General features: G+C 38.3%; 2 protein-coding genes and 3 long non-coding RNA genes across 21 annotated transcripts in view; 3 read left to right on the forward strand and 2 right to left on the reverse strand.

Annotated features, from left to right (window-relative positions):
* Positions 1 to 26,263, forward strand: part of LOC126865502 (uncharacterized) — a 70,190-nt gene that overhangs the window by 31,361 nt on the left and 12,566 nt on the right. The window lies entirely within an intron of this gene.
* Positions 4 to 4,969, reverse strand: LOC126865511 (mucin-5AC). Its single transcript, XM_050618117.1, has 3 exons — positions 4,630 to 4,969; positions 3,249 to 3,720; positions 4 to 2,834 (listed from the first exon to the last, which is right to left on the reverse strand). The coding sequence occupies exons 1-3, from the start codon at positions 4,958 to 4,960 to the stop codon at positions 1,754 to 1,756; spliced, it is 1,884 nt and encodes a 627-aa protein (XP_050474074.1). The 5' UTR covers positions 4,961 to 4,969; the 3' UTR covers positions 4 to 1,753.
* LOC126865542 (uncharacterized) lies at positions 17,468 to 18,292 on the forward strand. Its single transcript, XR_007689585.1, has 2 exons — positions 17,468 to 17,605; positions 17,682 to 18,292. It is a non-coding gene; the product is annotated as an uncharacterized LOC126865542 (long non-coding RNA).
* Positions 18,376 to 20,622, reverse strand: LOC126865540 (uncharacterized). Of its 4 annotated transcripts, XR_007689580.1 has the most exons (4): positions 20,562 to 20,622; positions 19,819 to 19,964; positions 19,375 to 19,520; positions 18,376 to 18,777 (listed from the first exon to the last, which is right to left on the reverse strand). It is a non-coding gene; the product is annotated as an uncharacterized LOC126865540 (long non-coding RNA). The 4 variants fall into 4 exon arrangements; XR_007689581.1 differs by lacking the exon at positions 19,819 to 19,964; XR_007689582.1 differs by lacking the exon at positions 19,375 to 19,520.
* On the forward strand, positions 20,962 to 21,735 carry LOC126865543 (uncharacterized). Its single transcript, XR_007689586.1, has 2 exons — positions 20,962 to 20,998; positions 21,590 to 21,735. It is a non-coding gene; the product is annotated as an uncharacterized LOC126865543 (long non-coding RNA).

Below are 26,263 nucleotides of genomic sequence, written 5' to 3' on the forward strand. Positions count from 1 at the left end.
AGTTTCGCTAAATATATCTTACCAGTTTGCTTTGCCCACCTTTCATGATATATCACTGCAACGTTATCACAAACATTTAAATGTTATTATCGTATTTAAATGTTTAAATTCGTGTGATTTGATTTTTGTCTATGTTTAATAAACATTTATATCGTTTTTCTTCATTTCTTATTTTCTAAATGACAGTTCTTGCATAAAAAGAAATTTCAATTCCTTTTTTCAATGAGAATTCAGAGATTTATGTGTTCTTGTTTCACAATTGAGAAAACTATATAAAGGCATCTATGTAGTACAAGTTAATTACATTGAAGAAATATCTTCTAGTTTTAGAATAGGTATCTATCAGTGTTTTACATTATATTCCTGTTGGTAATATGAAAGAAACTTCGAATTAATTTTCTACAATGTAATAAAAACTTGTATAATACATATAATTTTTATCTTTTTGAAAAATTCTGGACATAGTGCTGTAACGTATTTTCGTTTTAGATCAAATGACAGTATCTTTATTATACTTTCGAATTTATTGAACTAATTCAATATTCAAGATATTCTAATTCTAATAAAATTAAAATTGAGAATATTTTATTAATTTAAAAACACGATGGGATCTTACAAGCTCGAACGCGATAAGAGTGTTGAAATTTTGTCGAATGGGACAATTACAAATTTGAAGGACGTAATGACGATAAACACAGAATTGTTAATAAACTCAAGTAGAATGAATGCAATAATCGTTTAAAAGAACTTCAATCTCTATATTAAAGAGTGTTATGCATATTATATGTATATTTTCATTTTCTAATATTTGATCATTTCTATTAAGTAATTAATTAATTAATGTAAGAAGTTAGTTTTTATTGGACTGTACAGATTTGAACCATACTGTCATATAGTGTAAATATTAGTATAATAATTAATAATACTTTCATTATTTAAATTTTGTAGTATGTCGTTGTTTTTTTAGTCATAATTCCAATGTAATTCATGGGTCAAAATTACTGAAATTTCAATGCTGGTCAATTGTCTCCTCTTTCACACATTATTATTTTTCATATTATAATTACATACATGTAGTACATTATAATGTAACTAATGCTTATAATATATGATTATACAATTTAACACATCAGCAGATAATTTTCAAATTATATAGTTTGACACATGAATATCGATTGAATATTGATAGAAAATTTATTTTATATGCAATCGTCGATATTTAGTTCAATTATATTTTATTATAATTATATTCATTATAATTGGTATACTTTTACATTTTAATATTTAATGGAACGTCGACTATCAATAATATCACCTATCTTTATGTATTTCCTTTATTTCCTTTATTTCCATTTGTTTAACATTATTTTCAATCTACTATCATAAAACAGAAGGAATCTAGTTTCCTATTTGACGAAATGTCAATTGCTAATGTATTAACATTATCTAACTGTATTCATCTAATTTCACTAATTCAGCTTACTTCTACGGAACGCAAGTAATTTATTCTGTTATTTGACCAGTCCGCTTAAGCAATTTGTCATATGCTAAAATTATTTATCTTCATTTATTTTCGCTTAACGTTTCCACTATATCCAATTTACTTCTACAAGACACGAATATCTTGTTTTTCATTGAAATAGGTAAGTGTTTTTAATCAACTACGGATTTATTGAAATTATCTTCGCTTCGATTTTCATTCATTTAACATCTCGTCCAATTCACCTCAACAAACCATAAATAACAGTTCAATTCATTGTCTGTCGTTATTCGTCGTTGAAGTAGTCGACTCTTGATCCTCGGTAGCTGTGCTATTAGCTTCGTCGGACTGCGTTCTCTCCTCCGTATTCGCATGGCACAATTTCCTGTGTTTATGTACAAAATAATAGCTCGGGAATTTGCATCCACAGATCTTACACGGATAATACTGAACATTTAAATCCAACAATCGAACTTCTCTTCTATTTCGAGCCTCTGTATCCTGTCTCTGTCTATTTCCAGTCGGATCGTTTGCTCTTGTCGGCAACAAATGCCTCTTGGTATGTTTTCTGTAACAATACTGCGACTTGAAAGTGTGCCTACAGTATCGGCAAGTGTAGCTTCCGCTGCTGTTGCTCGTATCCATTGCAGACTCGATTTGGTCGCAAGGAGTTCTAACAGCCGTTGGTCCTCCGTTTTCGTCATTTTCGCCGGAGGCGTTTTCTGCTTCAAAACACGGCCTCTGTAAACGCGGTTGTAGTACAGAACTAGACCCACACGAGGCTGTTGACGAGTAATTTTCATTCAACACTCGATGGAACTTGACTGGACCATCGCAACAAGCCACGTCGTAAACCACTGACAAAACACCCGAAGAACTATCGTTTGCCCTATTGGAACTGCGTCCTCTTCGTCTAGATCTTCCTCGATCGTCCTCGCTGATCGACGTTGATTCGATGTTCCTGTCACTGTTTCGAGGCATTGCCGTGTCTTCTACAGGTGTCAGAGGTGGAGATCGATGTTGTTGCTCGTTGTTGCTCGAATTTGGATGTTCGTAACGGCGTTCTTCCGTAGATTGACGCTGCTGTTCCGTTGTCTTTTTGCTTTGACACGGTGGTACCGAGGATTGAGAAGCGGAGGACGGCGTAGGTGAAATCGATTGACAAGGCGACGACGTTCGTGTCGATGTGGCAACGTTAGAGGTGGTGAAAGTGGTAAACGCAGCTGCTGCTGCTGCTGCCACAAAGGGCAAAGAATTGGAGGACACGTTCTCTGGTGATTTTGGTCTACAGTCCACTCGTAGGCTCCGATTTCGCTCGATTTTGAAGACTGATGATTTTGGCGATAAAACTTCTCTGTTGGCAGATGTTACGAAACGTTAGGTTTCTTCATACCATGCAATGAAACATACCCGAACTATAATATGATTATTTTACAGTAAACTGCTTCTTCTATCATCTACTTATTACTTATTTATTGGAAGTTAATATTTCAGTTGGAAAGTTGGTACTACAATTGCTCGGAATAGCTGGACAATTACATCTTTAGTAAATCCAAGAAGTTGAAACGAAATTAGATATTCAGCATTGTCACACTTTTAGCACAATCTAAAGTCTACTAGTGAGAACGCGTTTGTAATATCAAATGATAATAAGATTTGTAATATGTCTGTCTCTGACACGAGATTCCAAATCTTCTAAAATGCAAAAAGGACTTCACATATTATTTATCTCGATATACGTTAAAATCAACAAAATCAACATCCAAACCTATAAGCCGTCGAGCTATGCGTTTCTTGAATGCTGGAGGTCGGGGCGACGGAAACGCCGAGTGGAACGGTCGATTGCATTAGCACCGACGGTTGCAGTTGAGGTAAATGTGGAATACCGATAGACGAGGGTACAGGTGCTGTTGGTGGATAAAGAGGCGCTGTCGGTGGCCAGCATATACTTGGATCTATCATCAACCTGTTTGGTATTGGTCTGAGTATATTTCCCGAGCCTGGCGTCGACGTGGATATGGAGGTCGACGTCAACGTCGACGTCGGGCCTGCTGGTACCGGTATCGGCGTTGGCAAAGGCGGCGGTGCCCTCAGCCTTAGTAAAGCAGCCCTGCATTGCTCCAGTGCCCCTGGCATGTGCAGCAAATGCGTGGCCAATAGCACGCTGTACACGTTATCCAACGTTACCTCCAACCTACCCGTATACATGTAGTTCAATAATGGCGCGAATGCTTCTCCACCTAGAAATTAGAATTTAAAACAAGAAAAAAAATATATAGCCGTTTTTTCATTTATTGCTATATGCAGTTGTTGAAATTTCTTGTTTATCTTTTTTACAGTTCGTCGATTCTTTCTGCGTTTAACTCGTAGCTTGTGCGTCGATGAGTTTTTCAGTAAACATTATAGGGAAATTAGAGCATTGGATTTTGATTATATATAGGTATACAGAGGGAATACTAGTTCAGAAAAACGAGCATTGTTCCGTTTGAAACAGATGTTTTATACTTCTGAGTACAAGCGGTCTTATGGAAATTCTTCTACTGACTGATACAAAAAGAAATCTGTAAAGAAATGACACCGTATTGTTGGAAAGCCGTATGTGGAAACAAAAGGAAAGGACAGAGGCAAGGTATTATTGTCGCAAATTTAATTTCTGTTTGAAAACGTACACGCTAGAAACGTTTGATAAACGTCAAATAAGGAATAACTAGAAAGATACCGAAAGAGAAATTTTTTATTGCAGTTATTTTCGTAAGCATTGGAAGGTTTAACGAAAATGCAAAGGCATTCTTATTTAGGAACATTCAGATTTTCCAAATTGTTAATGTTTAGTCTAAGGAAAGGTGACTTTGCGCGATGTTCTTTTCTTCAATTTTAAATGTATTAAAATCCATCAGAACTTTTTTCTAGGCGAGCTTACAAATAAATCGACGAGTTGGAGAACGGTACAAATTCAAAATTACAAATGTTTTCAAATATACCAACTAACATTAGCTTTGGCGTATCAGTAAAGCTATCGATCTCGCAGCCCCATTCCAGTTTAGACGCACAAATAAAACATTGTAGGAAATTTTAAATAATCGAAATAAAACCATATTGAACTCGTATCATTTTTCAACTCACCGACTCGAATAAATTACGATATTTACCAATGGACGAAACCGAGACAGACGTGACAGGCTGTCGTTGCGATGGTCCCGACAAATTGGTAGTAGTCACCGCGATTGCGGTGGTTGGCAAGTTAGTACAAGATGTAATATTCGTGTTAACACCTTGATTAGATGTCGTCGGTGTGCTAGTTAGCAAAGCTTTTAGATATCCGCTATGAGCGGCCAGAACACCTTTGTGAGCGACGAACTGATGCTCTCCTTCGTTTCCCACTCTGACCACTGTGTCAGGTGGCGATAAAGTTTCTTGAAGTCTTGAATAATTGTCTGGCGTAACGCTGTCACCGAACCAAGCTCTATATAAACTATACATCGTACGATTTCGACTATGTACCAACTAAATGATTTATTAATTGACGTATATAGACATTGTGCAGAATTATTGATCGACGATAAACTTTGGACAAATTCGTTTGGATAAAGTTGCTGGAATTAGGATGAATTCACATCGATAATCGCACGAAGATTTATTTACTCCGGTATCTTGTTAAAAGTAACTTTCACTTGTAATTTTAAGGAGTCGAATTAATTTGAGTAACAACATCTTTTTAAAGATCTACGACCAATCCCTTCCGATTGAATTAATTTCAAAACTGTTCAGATTATCACATTTCTTTTCGATCTACCGATTCCTTCGCTTGACAAAGTCAAGCAGCCTTCTAATATTAATTAAAATCTTATTCCTGCGGTTCCTCGATTAATTTTCCAATAAAATCATTTTCAATCTGCAGTATTATTATATAAAACTGTGTTCTTCCAATTGCGCGGTGAATTTTCAAAGCGAATCCCACCGAAACAAATGTTCGAACTTGTCCAACTATGACACACGTTTCTTTCCAATTTCCCGATTCCACCCCTTTGGCGTTACTTGCTAGAACCGTAAATATCTTCAAATATTGTACAGATTCTCCCATTAATTGTCAAATCAATTTCTCAAACTTCTCCAACAATCACGTTCCTCCTCCGTTCCCAATTCCGCCTCATTTCCTCCACTCGTCGAACTTCCTGTCCTCTTATTTAAAACCTTATTTCTCCGACGAATTCTCCGGTTGTACTCGAATCAATTATAAAAGCCAACTTCTCCGATTATCACTATCCGTTTTCATCCCCAAATTCTCCACGATCTTCCAGTTGTCAGAGTCATCAAACACTCTTTCGCTCTCGACTTATCAGCGAACGTACATTTCTAAGATGCCGAAGATTCACGACGACAAAGTACGACCGATAAATGGTATAATCGACGATTGAGAAGCGAATATAAACGCGAAGTCGAAGAGGTAACCGGCGTGCGTCGCGATTGCCCGTGATTTGAACGCCAGGTTTCCGTGACGTTGCGCCACCGTCGTAAACGTCCGTAATTCGGCTAGTTTTTCGACGAGGTTCTACCGCCCTTCGAGTTTCCTCCTCCAGACGGCTGGTATCAGCCAGTCCCTGTGCAGCCCACCCCATCCCCTAGCCAACGGAGAACCGCCCCCGACGAGTCGAGATTGGCGGCGCTGCCTCGATTACTGGCAGGGTTGCACGTGCGCCTGGTGTATTTACCATGTCGAAAATTGTACCAAGCATTTTTCTTCGTCTTCCCCTACCATATATCCTGCACTTCCACTTCCTCTTTCTTCTACCTCCTCTTTTACCTATCGGTGGCTACCTCGTGCTTCTTCTTCGTGTTTTAAACTTGTATTTTGGTATTCTGTCTTTCTTTATAGTTTCTCTTCTTGTTTTATCTTTCATTTCCCTCTATCGGCCACTTTCTTCCTGCTTTTGGTTATCGAGTTTCTAATGGCGAGTTAAGCGTAGTATTTCGAGATGTTGCTATCGATACCTATGGGGAGAGCGACATTTTAGTTCCAGAGGAAATATGTCGAAACGACGATGACTTCGAACGTGTTTGGATTCGGCACGCATCTAAAAATATTACGCGTTTTGGACACGTGTGTTATTTCGCAAACTACCATCGACCAGAGTTCCCTTGACGTTTGAATTCTTAACAGATACCTAAGTTTCCTATAGACCCCTAAATTTCTCACGAATAATCTAATCGTTAATTAAGACGTCAATTAATCAAAAACAAAGCGCGCTTCGTTATGTTACGCGTTTTTATATCCATTCACGAAGGCGAAACATTTTCATTCGATGAATCCAGTCTAAGATTTTTACGCGATATCGTCGTTAGTTTGTTGTTGCCGAAAGGAAGAAATGAAACGGAAGGGAATGACTATGGGAAGAAGGAGAAAAAATAGAAAGAGAGAGAATCAATCGCGGTCGCGATTCGACTAGCGCAAGACGTGGAAGCTCTGTTTTTTTATTCTTGTCATCCTCGTACTCGTGGGATGTGATCGACGTACCCCTACTCTCTGTTTCTCTGATAGTGTATCGCGTTCTGGCAAAAAGAACGAAAAAAAGCCGATTGGGTTGTTGAGTCAATTAGTCCTACGAATCATCGACGTGGTTATTTTTCCAAGTTAGAAGAGCTGGTCGGTGTTTTTTTACATTTTGAATCGTTGAATTGAATTATACGCTGCTAAAAATCGCCAGCATAAATAACTAGTTTAATTTCGGACTATACACTTTTTACAAGATTGATACGATATATCAAATTACTAACTGAAGTTACGATTCGAATAGAAACATCCAGCTCGCAGAAATATTACTTTGAACTAAGTTGCATTTCTCTTTCTGCATATTCATCGCGTATATCCGAACCTAAGGTTCTTTGCGTCCGCGCCTTCGAATAACATGAATTAAGCGCTTCAATTAGGGAATTGAAACAGAAGAAAGGAATTAAAGAAATTAAATTATAAGAAGTATGTGAAACCAAAGGAAGATGTGAAAGAAAATAATGAAGTTACACAAATTATGAAACGTTCAAAGAAACAAATAAAACAAGTTACTAAATCCAGTAAAGAAACCAACGAATCAGAAAACGGCCAAGCTATCGACTGTCGAGCAAAAATGAAAGAGTTCCTCTCTTTGTCCAAAAAATTACCGAAACGTATCGCACGCGTAACACTCGTCGCTTAAAACGAGAATAGAAAACGCAAAAGACGCAAACACGGAAGAAAGGGAACACAGGATAAAAGACGAAACAAAGACTTTGATGACCACAGTTTGGCATGGTTGTTCGGTGATTAGAGTGCCTTTAGAGTCGAAAAGCGTAGATGAAGAGGAGCGTGTTCCTCCTCAAGAACGTTCTTTCCCGGATGCGTCTTTTGCCTGTCCTCCCCTTTCTTCCTTTCCCTTCTTCCCTCCTTCCTTTCTCTGTTTCACCCCTATCTCGTTTCCTCTATTCTGGCTGCTCTCTGATGTTTTTCATCAAATTAACTCGCGGCTACGAGTACTCTTTCTCCGCAGTGTTTGCATAATATCGTTTATAATTCAGGTTGCGCTGAAATTTCACTTTATTCCGCCTGGTGGCCCGTATACGTACAGGTCGCTCGTTTGCTCGCTCTCTTCGCTTTTTCGACCCTCGGCCACCCTTCTATATCGGTTCGAACTATCTTACTCTTTCTCTCTGTACACGGTGTCCCAGGGTTTTCTGGCACAAACCACTTGTCATTCCGATTTGAGGATTGAAAATTGGATGCAAAGAATGATACAAGAATGGCGCTGCTTCGTTCGGAAATCGCGCAATACCTTCTAACAGACTTTTCGTTAAATCATTAACCTCGGATGTTCGTATTTTTATTTCTATCGCCGCTATTTTAGACATTTTGCTTGGTATTTTATGTATCGACGCTGAAACTATCGCGATGATCAGAACGATCAATTCGTAATTTTTATTTGCACTTTTGGCAGTTCGAATGTCTGTGAGTAAAATGTAATTTCTTCTATTCTAGGTATTATTAGATCCTTCTTATTTTTAATTCTTTCAGTTTTATATCTTTTTTATTTTTACCAATAGGAGTCAATGGATATATTGGGAAAAATTGGTGGTAAATTCTTTGAGACACCATGTGTATTTTCTTTTCTTTCGCCCTATCGCATTTTCGCGAACCGGAAAATTTGCGTTCCTTCGCCGTTCGAATAGAGAACGGTCTGTGTACGGAAAAGTGTACGTGCTTCCGGACACACATGAGAATATATCTTCATATCGTGGAAAGAGTTGTTTTGTTTCTTCCATCCCGGTATTTCGCATTTTTCCTCGTCTTCTGGAGGAAAATTAGGTTTCGTATCGAATCGATAACGTTGATCGAGCTTACTATAATTATTGGTCAAACGAAAATAAGGAACCGTAATCAACGACATTCTTTTCTTACGAGTAAACAAAATTTCCGTTGTACAGGGCTAGAAAACTGAAAAATGAATGAAAATGTGTTATTTCTATGTAGGTTGCCCACGCGATACAAATAAATTTTGATATTCTCCGTTAAAAAAAAACGAAGATATAAATTTAGTATTTCGCATTGATTTCTCACTTTATTCTATCTAGACAATTTTTGAACGTATTAATTATTTGAAAAAAGAAGAGAAACCATAAATGAGAAAATCGTATCAGCTCCGTTCCAAGAATGTTTGAATTCTCGAACTGATAATTCCTATAAATCTGTAATAATGGAGCATAATAATGTCACTAGAAAAGTACGTTGAATTATACAAAGATTACTTTGATTAAATAGGTAATGTTTTCATGTTAGAAACTTTATTTGGGCCAGCGACGTTTCACTTATACCAGTCTATCTATGCAGTCACTCAGCAAAATTAAAACAAAACCAGAATTCTAAATACAAAGAGTTGGCGTAAATAACGGAAAATAAGGGAGGTATACAGAGCCATTGAAGTTAATCGTGGGTCATCGTAACAGGGTGGTGTGGAACAGCCGCGGTTCCAGGCAAGAATGCGTCGCCACCAATTCAGAATGGGACATGGCGATTACGCACATTTCCCAGGAGACCTGCAGCTTTAAACTGAAGTTAACAGACGCAAAGTTCCCCCTGTCCCTCCGTTTCCTCCTCCACGCCGTCCCTTTATCCCGTTGTATCCCGATCGAAGCAACAACCACTACTATAATCGTCGTTTACATAGCTATTAGTATCATTGTCGTCATCGTTGATAATAATACTACCGATTAACGTGATATCACCTGAATTGATTCTGTCGCTATATCTTCTCTAATTTATCGTCTCTTCTTTGTAAAATTGTTCGTTTTACAGGAATAATTCAAACATTAGTGCTATGGTAAAGAAACTTTCCAAGCTGTAGACACACGTAAATTTGTCAAAATTCTTTAATATTTTCCAAGTAGGAAAAATTTATTCTGATGGAACGATTACGTTCGACGAGTGGGATAATATTCACCCCGATATCGTTGATGTCGTATGGTGCTCCAGTAATATATACAGTGATATCTAAATAGAAAAATATGTATGTACCTATAAATTCAGCTACGTAATCGTGGAAAGTTTCTTTTTCCTCGTACGTTGATCTGAATGGTATCTTGCAGTAATATTCACGTCTCGTGTCTTAGAGCACGATTATGACAAAGAAAAACCACTATATCGTAGTAATATTTATTGTTCGCTGCTAAATATCTTTCCCCTTATCCATCGTATGATTCGTATGATCGCAGTCGAACAGGAAATTTTAACTGTACACCTTGCATTAGTCGTTCTATGCAATTTTGGTCAGATCGGTTCAACGATTTAACCATCACACACGTATGGTCTTTTTCGATATTTTCTCAATCACTTCAATCGTATTCCATGCTCCCTAGAAAACTCTTTGCATCTTTCCCGTGTTTCCACGAGCTGTTAGTTAAATTGTCGCCGGACTCCATGACAAAGTACATGAAACTGATCGCCGCTTCAATTGGCAGAATCGAAATTCACCGCGGTGGAAAGGAAGGAAATAGCTGTTCGGGCTCGCGCAACGTATAATCGGGAGCAGAAGTGTACACATTGGAGAGGTCGGTATCGCTCTCCCCGGATCCCAGGGAGACGAGAAAGAACGCTCTCGCGGTTTAATGCTCCAAGCTCGGTCGAGACAAGCTGAGCAAACACTTTTCGCGATATTACCAGGATCCGTACGGGCTTTCTGCAGCTTCTCTTCGCCGCTTTCGCCATCATTCTCTCTCTCTCTCTCTCTCTCTCTCCATCCCCTTTCTCTATGCCGAACACGTTCGTACTAACTTATTTTCTTTCTATTTCTCTCTTTCACTGTCTGTCCCTTGCAGATAGGCTATTTCGCTTGTAATGAAATAAATACTCACCTGCTCAGAAATCCACTTATTCTTCCTTTGCGTTTCATCGACCCGTATGGTGCGTTGGTTCTTGATTCAGTTGACCCTCTGTCTTTAATTTTAATGGCGTTGTATGTAATTGGCGAAGCGATCGAATTGAAGGTTTCGCGATGGGATTTGTGAAGTTTTTAGCGAGCTCTTCGAATAGGGGTTCCTTCTATAGGGTCTTGTTGTTTCAAGCTGTGGTTTAGGGATGTTGTCGACGTGGAAAGGGTTTAACGATAGATATTTATAAATAGAATTGGATGGTATGTATTGAATACATCGCGTTGAACATACAGTATAAAATCAAGTAGTATAAGAACAGAGTATAATAGATAGAGTAATAGAGTTGTAAAAGAAGTAGTAGTATAAGAATAATTAAATCGTTGCAAGTACGATTGCCGATCTAATTATTAGATTTCCTCTTGCGTCCTACGATGAGAACGTATAACACGTAGCAATACCAACGCTTTTATTTCCATTGAAATATTAAACATTCGTCCGCTTCGCGATTCGATTGTTCTTATCCAAGATCCATAACAAGACCTGGATACCGTATTTAACTGTGAAGTAACATGATAATATAAATTTAATAATTCCAGCTATAATTAATTATACTTTTAATTCGGCAAATGATCATTGAACGCTGAAACGAATCAAACGAAGCTTGCCTACTGCGTTTAACATTTTCCCGACTTTTCGTTTAATACTCAACTGTAAAGCTGGTAGGATCGAATCAAATGAATCATCATCATCATCCCAATAAAAGATAATCATCTGTTACCGTGAACAAAAGGCCTATCTACCTTTTGAACATTCATTGGTCGTACACAGTGGACAGGGAAAAGTGTTGTTAGTGACGTCGCATAAACGAACTACCCTCGAATAAATGCGTTCCATCGTCTGCACAGGTAAATTTGTAATCGTAGCAGCCAGTTGCCACAGCAAATGGGTAGGAAAATTAAATGACCGTGGAAACGGTGATCTCGCGTCGGTGTAGCTAGTTACACTGGTTAGAGCTGACGCCAAGGGGTGGTAACATTTTGGTTTGAGAGAGCCGGAACCTCGTGGTGGTGGTAACTTCGTCGTTGGGCCGAAAGGCCGATGACGCGCGCGTGCGCGCACTCTTGGCGCGAGCTAATTAGCGTCTTGATTTACTTAATCCCAATTAATGCCTTTAGCTGCAGAGCAACACACAGCTGTCGTGTTCCTGTGTGCATTAGACGGTTGGTAAAGTGAGAGGAAGAGAAAGAGAGGGAGAAACAGAGAGAGAGAGAGAGAGAGAGGGAGAGAGCGAGGAGTGTGGTTGAATTCAACGCGAAAGCCATGGCCGCGTTTTCGTTGTGCAAATAATGGATTATCTACGTATGGATGGATACACATCGTGCACAGTTAATATAGCTTTCTGCGTGTGATCTAGTTGTCTGTAAGCGCATAAATATGTACGTATAGGAGTATGGTTCTGTGTGTAGAATGTTATTTAACCTGTTAATCGGAGAAGAGTTATTACTTGGATTAGTAATATTTCTTGGATGTATATGGTAATTTATTTATCCGAGGCTTGGCTATTTTTTCGTATGTTTTATTTCTATTAAAAATTAATTATATCGTATTTTCTTCGCTAATATTATCCATAAATGACGTAGCATTTGATATTTTTAAACGTAAATTTCAATAAGATAATATAATAAATATCTACTAGAATCATCAGGATTCTTCTTTTATTTTTCTTTAGAACGATCGCCGCTCATCTATCGGTGAGATATTATCAAAAAATACAGACAAGTAATAGTCGTACGACTTTTTTGATTGGTAGTTCAAATTTAACTAACTACGTCGTGGCATATAGTACATGTGATGTATAGACAAAAGGACGAAATAAAATGGTTAATACGTATCTTTATTTTACTGGATTATTCCTATAAAATTATTCAATTTATGTATTCTCCGTTCATAATAGGTGAAAATGGTTGATCATACAGGTAATGCTGTTCCAGCTACGAATGGTCATTTCATCGTCGATACTATAATATCATGTGCTTCTCTATTTCTGCTGTTCGATTAACACATATTACTTACACGACTAGATCTCATTTGGACCAGGATCAATCGGTTTTCCAGAATAAGTAATCGCGACGATCTCTCCCGTATTTATTCGACCTGTTTCTCCATTTGTCATCGTGATCATCGAGCGCAGCCAGTTCTCTGTGAAAAAGCTTACAGCCAAATGTCATAAGTTTCTCTAATAATTCGATCGAATTAACGCATAATTGTCGATCACGAGTTATAGATGAATTTATTTTAATCAATCACGTTTCAATATTTTCATACTAATTTCAGTAAGATCAGAGATTGGAGCTCGTCGTTAGATTTCGATATTACGCCGAGGGAATTTCATTTTCTATAACAAAGGAAATTGTCAATCGTTCTTGTTATCTTTTTTATTTTCATATCATACATTCGATCAAAGTAATTCCGATTTTATAACTTTCTTTGATAACGATTACCTAGAAAAGTCGAATCGCGGATATAAAATAACTGTGAAACGAGGGATTTTAACGTGGTTCGAAAAACTGTTAAGTTTATTTATCTTTCTTGTAGTTCTCTATCTACAGGTTTATAATTTCGTTCGATAACAGTGTATTTCCTCGCATAAATTATTTCCATATTTCTCGCGAATATTTCTCGCAAATCAATTTGGCAAATACTAAAAGTTGATTAAAAGCCATTGAATTCATTGTATAATTACCGAATTAAAGGAATTAATCGAATAAAAAGGCAACTCTCCTCCCTTTACCGATCCTAACGAATTTTTGTTTACGAGAAGTTCTGCAAGAACAGCGTTTGTACGTCATTAAAACGTGCTGCACCGAACACACGTGGCCAAACACGGTAATCGAATCATTCGATGTACGCGCGTATATACATACGTGTATTTACTCACGGAACCCATCCCATAAAGTTCTTCAATTCGAAGATTTTATTCCGTTACCAAACCCTGCCCACGTTATAATTCATCGACTTTCATAACAGGAATAAAATAATCGACGTAGTAATTTCCATTATCGCGTTACGCTTTATACATTCACTGGATGTATCCGTTTCAACGAAAAATACAGTTAAAACCGGTGTCCCGGCATATTGGATTATAGAAAAATGAATTCTCGTTATTTCTCGTGATATTACGATTGATTTGACTCGATTGTGTTACGGTTGTATTATCACGTGTTTGACGATTCCTTGGTCCTCGTATTGGTTGAATCACGAAAAACCACCGCACATATTTGCTTTTAATCATTTTTGTCGGGCCGGACCGTTATGTAATCTCATAAATACGTAAATAAAAAAACGCGTCGTTTCGATGCCTCCAGCGAAACGTTGGGCGCAAACACAAGAGAAGAGAACCCTCTCTATCTACTCCCTTAACCCCTTTCGATTATTCGTTTTAATTTCTATACTTCTTCGCGATATGGATTTATTCGTCCAACATCTGGAATTAAAAAACAAAGAAGGGAGCAATCTTTTTTATTAGGAGGGAATATTTTTCAACTAGATGCTTGTCGAAGGAAAAGTTACAATATGTTTACGTAATAGATTTTCAGATATGTACCAAATATTTTATAGCCTTCAAAAGAGGATCTTATAGCCTTCAAAACGTTGCGTTTGATACGCGTCCCACTTAATTCTAGAACGATCGACAATTATGACGAAGCTATTTCTACCAAAACCAGTCAAAACGGCTGGTCTTCAAAAAATACGTAATAATATATAATAGAATATATATTATAATACTAATAGAATATTATATAATAGAATATATTTAATATATATATTAATATATATGTCGGGTTAAGATCGGAATTTTGGGCGCGTGATAACTCTTCGCGTGGACTAGCCATCGTTTCACAAAGCCGAGATTATATGTACACGTATATACAAGATTATCACTAAGCTTAACAAATAATTAAGTCTAATGAATAATAAATTTGATGAACAATGAAGTTGATGAATAATATGACTTACGAATAATGAATTTAATGTACACTATTAACAATGTTTTTGCTGGGTTCAAACGAATCCACGGCCAACGAGATAATTCTTTACTAAGCGTAAAAAATAATCTTAGGCGTAAAATACGATTGACGAAAATGCTCGATGTGTCACTCTCCAAGGCAATCACACGAATGCCAGCCTCGTCTGCAATTCGATACGCACTCGTTAGAAGCATCGAGAAGTTCCGAACGTCGTTGCTAGGCAGCTTCTGCCTGGAGTTTGGTTATTGATACAATGTATGTCCCATTGTCTCGGCACCTCCGAGGTAACCTCACACGTGGCTAGGCCCGCTCTAGAGGCCGCATGCCGCCACAATCACACTTCTCGGAAAACCCATACAACCACTCCAGACCTCCGTTAGGCAAAATGTTTATCTCGTGACTGTGGCTACGTTCGGCGACCAATTGTCACCTCGAACCCAATCTCGCTATCACAAATTTTAAACAATTACAGCTATAATAAAACCTAGGCTAAAGTACTAGAGGATGTTCTCAAAATTTCCAAGGAAAGGCTTCGGCTTTCCTTTCATCTCCGACATATATATATATTATATAATAGATAGAATAATATATAATACGTAATAGAATATTTTTGTATTTCATTTCTTTTCCTATTAAAATTATTTGTATTACATTTCTGCTATTATTAATCCATCTGCAACCATGATCCCTAAATGGCTGTTAGTAAATTTATAAAAATTGCAGAACCAATCATTTTGACTGGTGTTTCGACCACTCGCGGAGAGACGCGCTCGCGAGGAAGCACGCCAACGGGAGTCGTAAATTCCCGTTACGATTAGATAATCGACGCCACGAAATGATCGATCCCCTATTTCGATTAGGATAATAGAGGTGGTTAATTGAATATTACACTGATGTACTTACTTGTAAATGACAGTTTATACCAACAACTTTGTGAAGGAGATAGTTACGCTGGTGCGTATGTATAAGATGAGTGAGTGACTGATCTTCGGGTGAAAACCCGGTCGAAGGAATGTTGACTGTTTGAAGGATGGAAAATCAGTGATGTTCGATGACGATGCTGTAGCGGAGGAAAGATAAGGATGGGTATGTCTAGCGCACGGGACCATCGGATTTGTTGGTGACGATTTTGGCCAAGAGAGGGAGGGAAATAGGATTCGTTGTTAATTAGTTAAACGAAGGTTGGTGGGCTAGGAAGGGTCTTAGCCGCCCTCGATAGCAAGTTGCTATTAGGAAGCATCGTACGTGGGAAAAACCAAGCCGTCAAGCCGTGGTAGACAATAGTCCTTAGAAAGTGATTTAGAAAAAGATATTTGTTCGGTCTAAAGGACCTTAGTAATTGCAAATTACTGGGATTTATGACGGGTCCTTAAGGCTATTGAGGGTACGCCTTAAGGATGAGCGGACATCTGGTGTCCGTCTGGCCCGCGTTGTATGACCTAATCCAGGTAGAGAGTCGCCCGACGTAACATCCTCCCCCCGTTGAGAGTGTACCGATCAAAATTTCTGTAAAGGTAAAATTAATTGGAGCTGTCGCCCAAGTCTTTGTCGATTGTTGGTTATGCGTATTCCGCTGGATCGGGTTGGCTCGGTAGTGTGACCGGCCGCTTGCACCTCGGTCCAGGATGCTCCTTGACGTATGAACGGGAGCCATCCGGATGATGCTGTCGTCCCCAGGGTGAACTTGGCGATGCGACCGAAGGGCCGTTGGCTTGAGGGTCGGTTGTCTCCCTCGTAGTCTAGATCTCCGTCTTCCTCATCGCTGTCGAGCGATTTCCATTTGAAGTTCACGACCCAGGGGAAGTGTCGTGGATCTTGCTTCTGGAAGTGTTGTAAACACCTCGGCCCAGAAAGTGTCGTTGAAGGGAACGTCAGTGGTGCTTGGTGAAGATTCCTCCAACACGGCGCGGAGTTTTGAGGTTTGGATCTTATCCCTGATTGAGCCGTGATGTGGCAGGTAGTAGCTGTGGTCTGAGGGATGATCTGTCTTGGAAATGTGAACGATATCTGTAGTGGATTGGGAGACTAGCCTCCCCCCGATGACCCGCCCGAATCGCACTCTCTTGTTGATGATCCTTGGTAGAGAAGAAGCGTTGAGCGTTGTGATTGGGATTCGTTTTGCCACTGGAGAGTATAGTGGCGTCGTTGCAGCCAAGGGTGACTTCAGGGAGAAGTTTGTGGTATGCGGTGTGTTCGGTGTGGCGTTCTGTGAACTCAGTAGAGAATCGTTGAGATCAGATGGAATGTTCTCGGGTGGTACAGATGACGTGATGTGAGAGAGATGATTGGACGTCGACACGTGTTGGACGTTCATCGTGGAAGTATTGTCCGAGGAAAAACTACCCCTGAACGGTTTGGTCCGTTGTCGAAGCCTTTACAGTAGGTTTCGACTCAACGTTGACCTTGCTGTCCTGGATGGGACTCAACCCGTTACTATTTAGATTGTGAACTGCGGTTAAAGAGTCATGAACGTTCTGTAACAGATTAGGGGAGATTAGTTTCTGAAACGATTTGTCGCCTGGTGAGACCTTCTCTTTCTTCAGGTCTAAAGGCTCGTTGAAAGTTGTCACCTTCAAGGTGGTTTGTATCATTGGGTGAGATGGTCGAGATAATGCGGACGCGAACTTGATTGTTGTCAAGTCGCGTGTAGGTGACGTGCTGTGGGTGTCATGCAATGAGATGCGTGTGTCTTGCGACGAGATCGAAGGTAAATTTAATGCGATATTATCCGTCGGAAGAGAATGAACGTTGTTGTTCATATTATTATTGTTTATACTAAACAGCACACACATACAATACAAACAAGGCAAGTCAAATACCTAGAACTCCACTTAGATACACGACTCACATGGAAACAGCATATTAAAGCAACAATAGACAAAATACAGATGGCAAGGAGACAAATATACTGGCTAACAAGTCGAAAATACAAACTAAGCATAGAAAACAAACTAAAAATATATAAAATGGCCATAAAACCAATCTGGACGTACGGAATAGCACTATGGGGAACAGCAGCAATGAGCCATATAACCAAAATAGAGGCAATGGAATCTAAAATACTCAGAACAATAGTAAACGCGCCATGGTACGTTAGAAACGAGGACATTCGGAAAGACCTGGGAATACCAACGGTCAAGGAGGAGATTAACAGAAGTGCAAGAAGGTATAGAGAAAGAATAGCAACGCACCCAAACCGGCTGGCAGCGGAAACGGTCGACACATCAAGCATAAAAAGAAGATTAAAAAGAAAACACCCAACAGATCTCACAAAGGACATAACCTAACAAACACGATGATGGTACCCCGCTGGGGGTAGCCACCGACATGTCATATTAGTATACCGCTATAATATTTTACCAAATGTCCTACTGGACAAATTGTAAAAATTTAAATAAATAAATAATTAAAAAAAAAAACAAAGGACATAACCTAACAAACACGATGATGGTACTCCGCTGGGGGTAGCCACCGACATGTTATATTAGTATACCGCTATAATATTTTACCAAATGTCCTACTGGACAAATTGTAAAAATTTAAAGAAATAAATAATAAAAAAAAAGCAAAGGACATAACCTAACAACACGATGATAGTACCCCGCTGGGAGTAGCCACCGACATGTTATATTAGTATACCGCTATAATATTTTACCAAATGTCCTACTGGACAAATTGTAAAAATTTAAATAAATAAATAATTAAAAAAAAACAAAAACAAAGGACATAACCTAACAAACACGATGATGGTACCCCGCTGGGGGTAGCCACCGACATGTTATATTAGTATACCGCTATAATATTTTACCAAATGTCCTACTGGACAAATTGTAAAAATTTAAAGAAATAAATAATAAAAAAAAAAGCAAAGGACATAACCTAACAACACAATGATAGTACCCCGCTGGAGGTAGCCACCGACATGTTATATTAGTATACCGCTATAATATTTTACCAAATGTCCTACTGGACAAATTGTAAAAATTTAAATAAATAAATAATTAAAAAAAACAAAAACAAAGGACATAACCTAACAAACACGATGATGGTACCCCGCTGGGGGTAGCCACCGACATGTTATATTAGTATACCGCTATAATACTTTACCAAATGTCCTACTGGACAAATTGTAAAAATTTAAATAAATAAATAATTAAAAAAAACAAAAACAAAGGACATAACCTAACAAACACGATGATGGTACCCCGCTGGGGGTAGCCACCGACATGTTATATTAGTATACCGCTATAATACTTTACCAAATGTCCTACTGGACAAATTGTAAAAATTTAAAGAAATAAATAATAAAAAAAAAGCAAAGGACATAATCTAACAAACACGATGATGGTACCCCGCTGGGGGCAGCCACCCACATGATATATTAGTATACCGCTATAATACTTTACCAAATGTCCTACTGGACAAATTGTAAAAATTTAAAGAAATAAATAATAAAAAAAAAGCAAGGGTCATAACCTAACAACACGATGATGGTACCCCGCTGGGGGTAGCCACCGACATGTTATATTAGTATACCGCTATAATATTTTACCAAATGTCCTACTGGACAAATTGTAAAAATTTAAAGAAATAAATAATAAAAAAAAAGCAAAGGACATAACCTAACAACACGATGATAGTACCCCACTGGGGGTAGCCACCGACATGTTATATTAGTATACCGCTATAATATTTTACCAAATATCCTACTGGACAAATTGTAAAAATTTAAATAAATAAATAATTAAAAAAAACAAAAACAAAGGACATAATCTAACAAACACGATGATGGTACCCCGCTGGGGGCAGCCACCCACATGATATATTAGTATACCGCTATAATACTTTACCAAATATCCTACTGGACAAATTGTAAAAATTTAAAGAAATAAATAATAAAAAAAAAGCAAGGGTCATAACCTAACAACACGATGATGGTACCCCGCTGGGGGTAGCCACCGACATGTTATATTAGTATACCGCTATAATATTTTACCAAATGTCCTACTGGACAAATTGTAAAAATTTAAAGAAATAAATAATAAAAAAAAAGCAAAGGACATAACCTAACAACACGATGATAGTACCCCACTGGGGGTAGCCACCGACATGTTATATTAGTATACCGCTATAATATTTTACCAAATATCCTACTGGACAAATTGTAAAAATTTAAATAAATAAATAATTAAAAAAAACAAAAACAAAGGACATAATCTAACAAACACGATGATGGTACCCCGCTGGGGGCAGCCACCCACATGATATATTAGTATACCGCTATAATACTTTACCAAATATCCTACTGGACAAATTGTAAAAATTTAAAGAAATAAATAATAAAAAAAAAAGCAAGGGTCATAACCTAACAACACGATGATGGTACCCCGCTGGGGGTAGCCACCGACATGTTATATTAGTATACCGCTATAATATTTTACCAAATATCCTACTGGACAAATTGTAAAAATTTAAATAAATAAATAATTAAAAAAAACAAAAACAAAGGACATAATCTAACAAACACGATGATGGTACCCCGCTGGGGGCAGCCACCCACATGATATATTAGTATACCGCTATAATACTTTACCAAATGTCCTACTGGACAAATTGTAAAAATTTAAAGAAATAAATAATAAAAAAAAAGCAAGGGTCATAACCTAACAACACGATGATGGTACCCCGCTGGGGGTAGCCACCGACATGTTATATTAGTATACCGCTATAATATTTTACCAAATGTCCTACTGGACAAATTGTAAAAATTTAAAGAAATAAATAATAAAAAAAAAGCAAAGGACATAACCTAACAACACGATGATAGTACCCCACTGGGGGTAGCCACCGACATGTTATATTAGTATACCGCTATAATATTTTACCAAATATCCTACTGGACAAATTGTAAAAATTTAAATAAATAAATAATTAAAAAAAACAAAAACAAAGGACATAACCTAACAAACACGATGATGGTACCCCGCTGGGGGTAGCCACCGACATGTTATATTAGTATACCGCTATAATACTTTACCAAATATCCTACTGGACAAATTGTAAAAATTTAAAGAAATAAATAATAAAAAAAAAAGCAAGGGTCATAACCTAACAACACGATGATGGTACCCCGCTGGGGGTAGCCACCGACATGTTATATTAGTATACCGCTATAATATTTTACCAAATGTCCTACTGGACAAATTGTAAAAATTTAAATAAATAAATAATTAAAAAAAACAAAAACAAAGGACATAATCTAACAAACACGATGATGGTACCCCGCTGGGGGTAGCCACCGACATGTTATATTAGTATACCGCTATAATACTTTACCAAATGTCCTACTGGACAAATTGTAAAAATTTAAAGAAATAAATAATAAAAAAAAAGCAAAGGACATAATCTAACAAACACGATGATGGTACCCCGCTGGGGGCAGCCACCCACATGATATATTAGTATACCGCTATAATACTTTACCAAATGTCCTACTGGACAAATTGTAAAAATTTAAAGAAATAAATAATAAAAAAAAAGCAAGGGTCATAACCTAACAACACGATGATGGTACCCCGCTGGGGGTAGCCACCGACATGTTATATTAGTATACCGCTATAATATTTTACCAAATGTCCTACTGGACAAATTGTAAAAATTTAAAGAAATAAATAATAAAAAAAAAGCAAAGGACATAACCTAACAACACGATGATAGTACCCCACTGGGGGTAGCCACCGACATGTTATATTAGTATACCGCTATAATATTTTACCAAATATCCTACTGGACAAATTGTAAAAATTTAAATAAATAAATAATTAAAAAAAACAAAAACAAAGGACATAATCTAACAAACACGATGATGGTACCCCGCTGGGGGCAGCCACCCACATGATATATTAGTATACCGCTATAATACTTTACCAAATATCCTACTGGACAAATTGTAAAAATTTAAAGAAATAAATAATAAAAAAAAAAGCAAGGGTCATAACCTAACAACACGATGATGGTACCCCGCTGGGGGTAGCCACCGACATGTTATATTAGTATACCGCTATAATATTTTACCAAATATCCTACTGGACAAATTGTAAAAATTTAAATAAATAAATAATTAAAAAAAACAAAAACAAAGGACATAATCTAACAAACACGATGATGGTACCCCGCTGGGGGCAGCCACCCACATGATATATTAGTATACCGCTATAATACTTTACCAAATATCCTACTGGACAAATTGTAAAAATTTAAAGAAATAAATAATAAAAAAAAAAGCAAGGGTCATAACCTAACAACACGATGATGGTACCCCGCTGGGGGTAGCCACCGACATGTTATATTAGTATACCGCTATAATATTTTACCAAATATCCTACTGGACAAATTGTAAAAATTTAAATAAATAAATAATTAAAAAAAACAAAAACAAAGGACATAATCTAACAAACACGATGATGGTACCCCGCTGGGGGCAGCCACCCACATGATATATTAGTATACCGCTATAATACTTTACCAAATGTCCTACTGGACAAATTGTAAAAATTTAAAGAAATAAATAATAAAAAAAAAAGCAAGGGTCATAACCTAACAACACGATGATGGTACCCCGCTGGGGGTAGCCACCGACATGTTATATTAGTATACCGCTATAATATTTTACCAAATGTCCTACTGGACAAATTGTAAAAATTTAAAGAAATAAATAATAAAAAAAAAGCAAAGGACATAACCTAACAACACGATGATAGTACCCCACTGGGGGTAGCCACCGACATGTTATATTAGTATACCGCTATAATATTTTACCAAATATCCTACTGGACAAATTGTAAAAATTTAAATAAATAAATAATTAAAAGAAACAAAAACAAAGGACATAATCTAACAAACACGATGATGGTACCCCGCTGGGGGCAGCCACCCACATGATATATTAGTATACCGCTATAATATTTTACCAAATGTCCTACTGGACAAATTGTAAAAATTTAAAGAAATAAATAATAAAAAAAAAGCAAAGGACATAACCTAACAACACGATGATAGTACCCCACTGGGGGTAGCCACCGACATGTTATATTAGTATACCGCTATAATATTTTACCAAATATCCTACTGGACAAATTGTAAAAATTTAAATAAATAAATAATTAAAAAAAACAAAAACAAAGGACATAACCTAACAAACACGATGATGGTACCCCGCTGGGGGTAGCCACCGACATGTTATATTAGTATACCGCTATAATACTTTACCAAATGTCCTACTGGACAAATTGTAAAAATTTAAATAAATAAATAATAAAAAAAAGAAAAATATTATTATTGTTTCTCTGGAAACTGATAGACGTGTTGCTGCTGCATTCCGGTGGTTGTGAATTCGCCATGGTAGGTACTTTATCCGTAGTCCCTCGTCGAGTTCCCAAAGGCGGGTGAGGTCCGTTCCTAGATGTGTCGTGGAGGCATGAAAGACCCTTGCGGTTAATTGGGAAAGTGGGCTCCCCCCGATGACCCATCCGAATCGTTTATTGGCAGGCGCAGATCGGGGCCTTGTGCTTGGAGGTTTTGTCGGAGGTGTTCGGTTGCGAAAGATATTCCGATTCTTGATTCCAGCGTCGGATCTATGTAAAAGCCTGTGGTGGCGTCGTTCTCATATGCGGCAAGATCCGGCGTTACAATATTGAAGCGTGTGTCCTGTCGTCAGGCAGTTAGTACATGCTGATATTTCTTCGACGGATATAACCCGTTCTTCGATAGTTTTCGTCCTGAAGGTATTGCAGCTCCAAATTTTGTGTGGTCCACGGCAAATTGGACAGCGCGACGGCGATTAGAACGTGACAAATGCATGCCCACGTGTTTGGCGTGTCGTTCTTGCCGGTTCGATGACCTGACAGCGATCGTTCAAAAACCTTAGGAAGTCTTTGAATGTAGGCAATGGTGTGGATTTTATCTTGTCCTTCGATATTAAATTGGTTTCTCGGTCTAACCTAGAGGTACATAGATATAACAGCAAGGCATCTGCGGTTGGTTGACCGAGAGCTTTCAAGGCCTTGTAATGTGACTCTAGTTTGGTTGTATAGGACTGCAAGTCTCGATGTGCTGTCCGTGATAAGGAGGCCGTGTCAATTATCTCCTGCAAATGTTTCTCTACGACTTTTGCTGGTCCGTTGTATCTTTGTTCCAGTATTTCCCACGCGGCTGCGTAATTAATTGTCACATTACTTAGCGATGATATAGCGAGAGCCGCTCCATGCGTTAAACAAGAACGGAGATATATTAGTCGTTTGCAGTCGTCAATACGGGGGTTATTGTGAACTGTGGAGCGAAATTGATCCGCGAAACCTGGCCAATCTTCGTAGGCTCCCGAAAAGGTAGGTAGTCGAATTCTCGATAAATCGACGGAATCCGGCAATGACATGTTCAATAAGTTTGTGGTAAGACTTCGAATTATCGGCTCTAATTGTTTGTTTGCGTTACTAATGATGGCAGACGCCTGTCCGGTAATAGTATAAAACATCTGTTGTAAGTCAACACGATCCTGCTGTGTTTGACCTTCATCGCTATCGTCTAAGTCACATTGACTTTCTTTGAACTCTATAAATTCTACTTCTATGTCGCTTAAATTACGTTGGATAGCATATATGGATGCCCCTTCTTCATAAGTATCGAGCAATGTGCGAGAAGCTTCTAATTCTTTCCTGAATCCTTCTCGTTTCCGTAACAACTGTCTTACGCGCTCTTCCTGATTGGAAGCCATGAGGGGTTTTGATAATTTGAATGAGCTTACCTTGCAGTCGCGGTGCGGACGGCGGTCCGACTATCGGTTGTTGATCGTTAATGTGCGGCAAGCGGTTGAGTATTTGTTTGGCACGGAAGGTGTTCCTTCCCAGAAATGACACTTGTATTGTTGAGACAGAAGTTGTTCCGGCTGCAAGTTGTTGCATATCACTGTGCAGCGGAGTTTCGTTGACGTGCGCTTCGCGAGGAAGGTGATCCTTTCCGAAGGCGACACCTTTGAAATGAGGTTGAAGTTGTTGGAACTTGCTATGTTGATAAGTGTCCAGCTGCGGCGGGAGGTTTAATGGTTGCGTTCCTCGACCTACGAGTTATGCCTCTTCGAAGGTGGCGCACCTGACGTCACTGACTTCGTTGTAGTTATAACGTTTCCGCTGCTGGTTACGATGTAATCACATGGTACTGAGTGGTCACTGGTAAGTGCATTTTTCACAGATACGTGATCCGGCTCGAAGGACCATATGTTTCGACCACTCGCGGAGAGACGCGATCGCGAGGAAGCACGCCAACGGGAGTCGTAAATTCCCGTTACGATTAGATAATCGACGCCACGAAATGATCGATCCCCTATTTCGATTAGGATAATAGAGGTGGTTAATTGAATATTACACTGATGTACTTACTTGTAAATGACAGTTTATACCAACAACTTTGTGAAGGAGATAGTTACGCTGGTGCGTATGTATAAGATGAGTGAGTGACTGATCTTCGGGTGAAAACCCGGTCGAAGGAATGTTGACTGTTTGAAGGATGGAAAATCAGTGATGTTCGATGACGATGCTGTAGCGGAGGAAAGATAAGGATGGGTATGTCTAGCGCACGGGACCATCGGATTTGTTGGTGACGATTTTGGCCAAGAGAGGGAGGGAAATAGGATTCGTTGTTAATTAGTTAAACGAAGGTTGGTGGGCTAGGAAGGGTCTTAGCCGCCCTCGATAGCAAGTTGCTATTAGGAAGCATCATACGTGGGAAAAACCAAGCTGTGAAGCCGTGGTAGACAATAGTCCTTAGAAAGTGATTTAGAAAAAGATATTTGTTCGGTCTGAAGGATCTTAGTAATTACTGGGATTTATGACAGGTCCTTAAGGCTATTGAGGGTACGCCTTAAGGATGAACGGACATCTGGTGTCCGTCTAGGCCGCGGTGTATGACCTGGTCCAGGTAGAGAGTCGCCCGACGTAACAATTGGCGTAGAAGTTCTAGTGTTAGCATCTTGCGACTTAGTGATCGATCCGGAATTTTCCTCATAATCGACACAGTAATATTGAATGATACCCGATAGAAATTCTGAAAACGTGTGGGAAGTTGTACGGAACGAGGAACTGATTGTAGAAGTCTTTGACAAGTAGCAGTTATCTTGATACAAGATTATTTTAATTTTGAATATATAAAAGAAGAAGTAAATTCAGTATATTATTCCTTTAATTATCGCGAAAAAATGTAACATGAAGTAGGAATTGTAAAATAAGCGTGTGTCCTGTCGTCAGGCAATTAGTACATGCTGCTATTTCTTCGGTGGCTATAACCCGTTCTTCGATGGTTTTCGTCCTGAAGGTAT

This window comes from Bombus huntii, chromosome 5, assembly GCF_024542735.1.
Source record: "Bombus huntii isolate Logan2020A chromosome 5, iyBomHunt1.1, whole genome shotgun sequence".
NCBI classification, from domain to species: Eukaryota; Metazoa; Arthropoda; class Insecta; order Hymenoptera; family Apidae; genus Bombus; species Bombus huntii.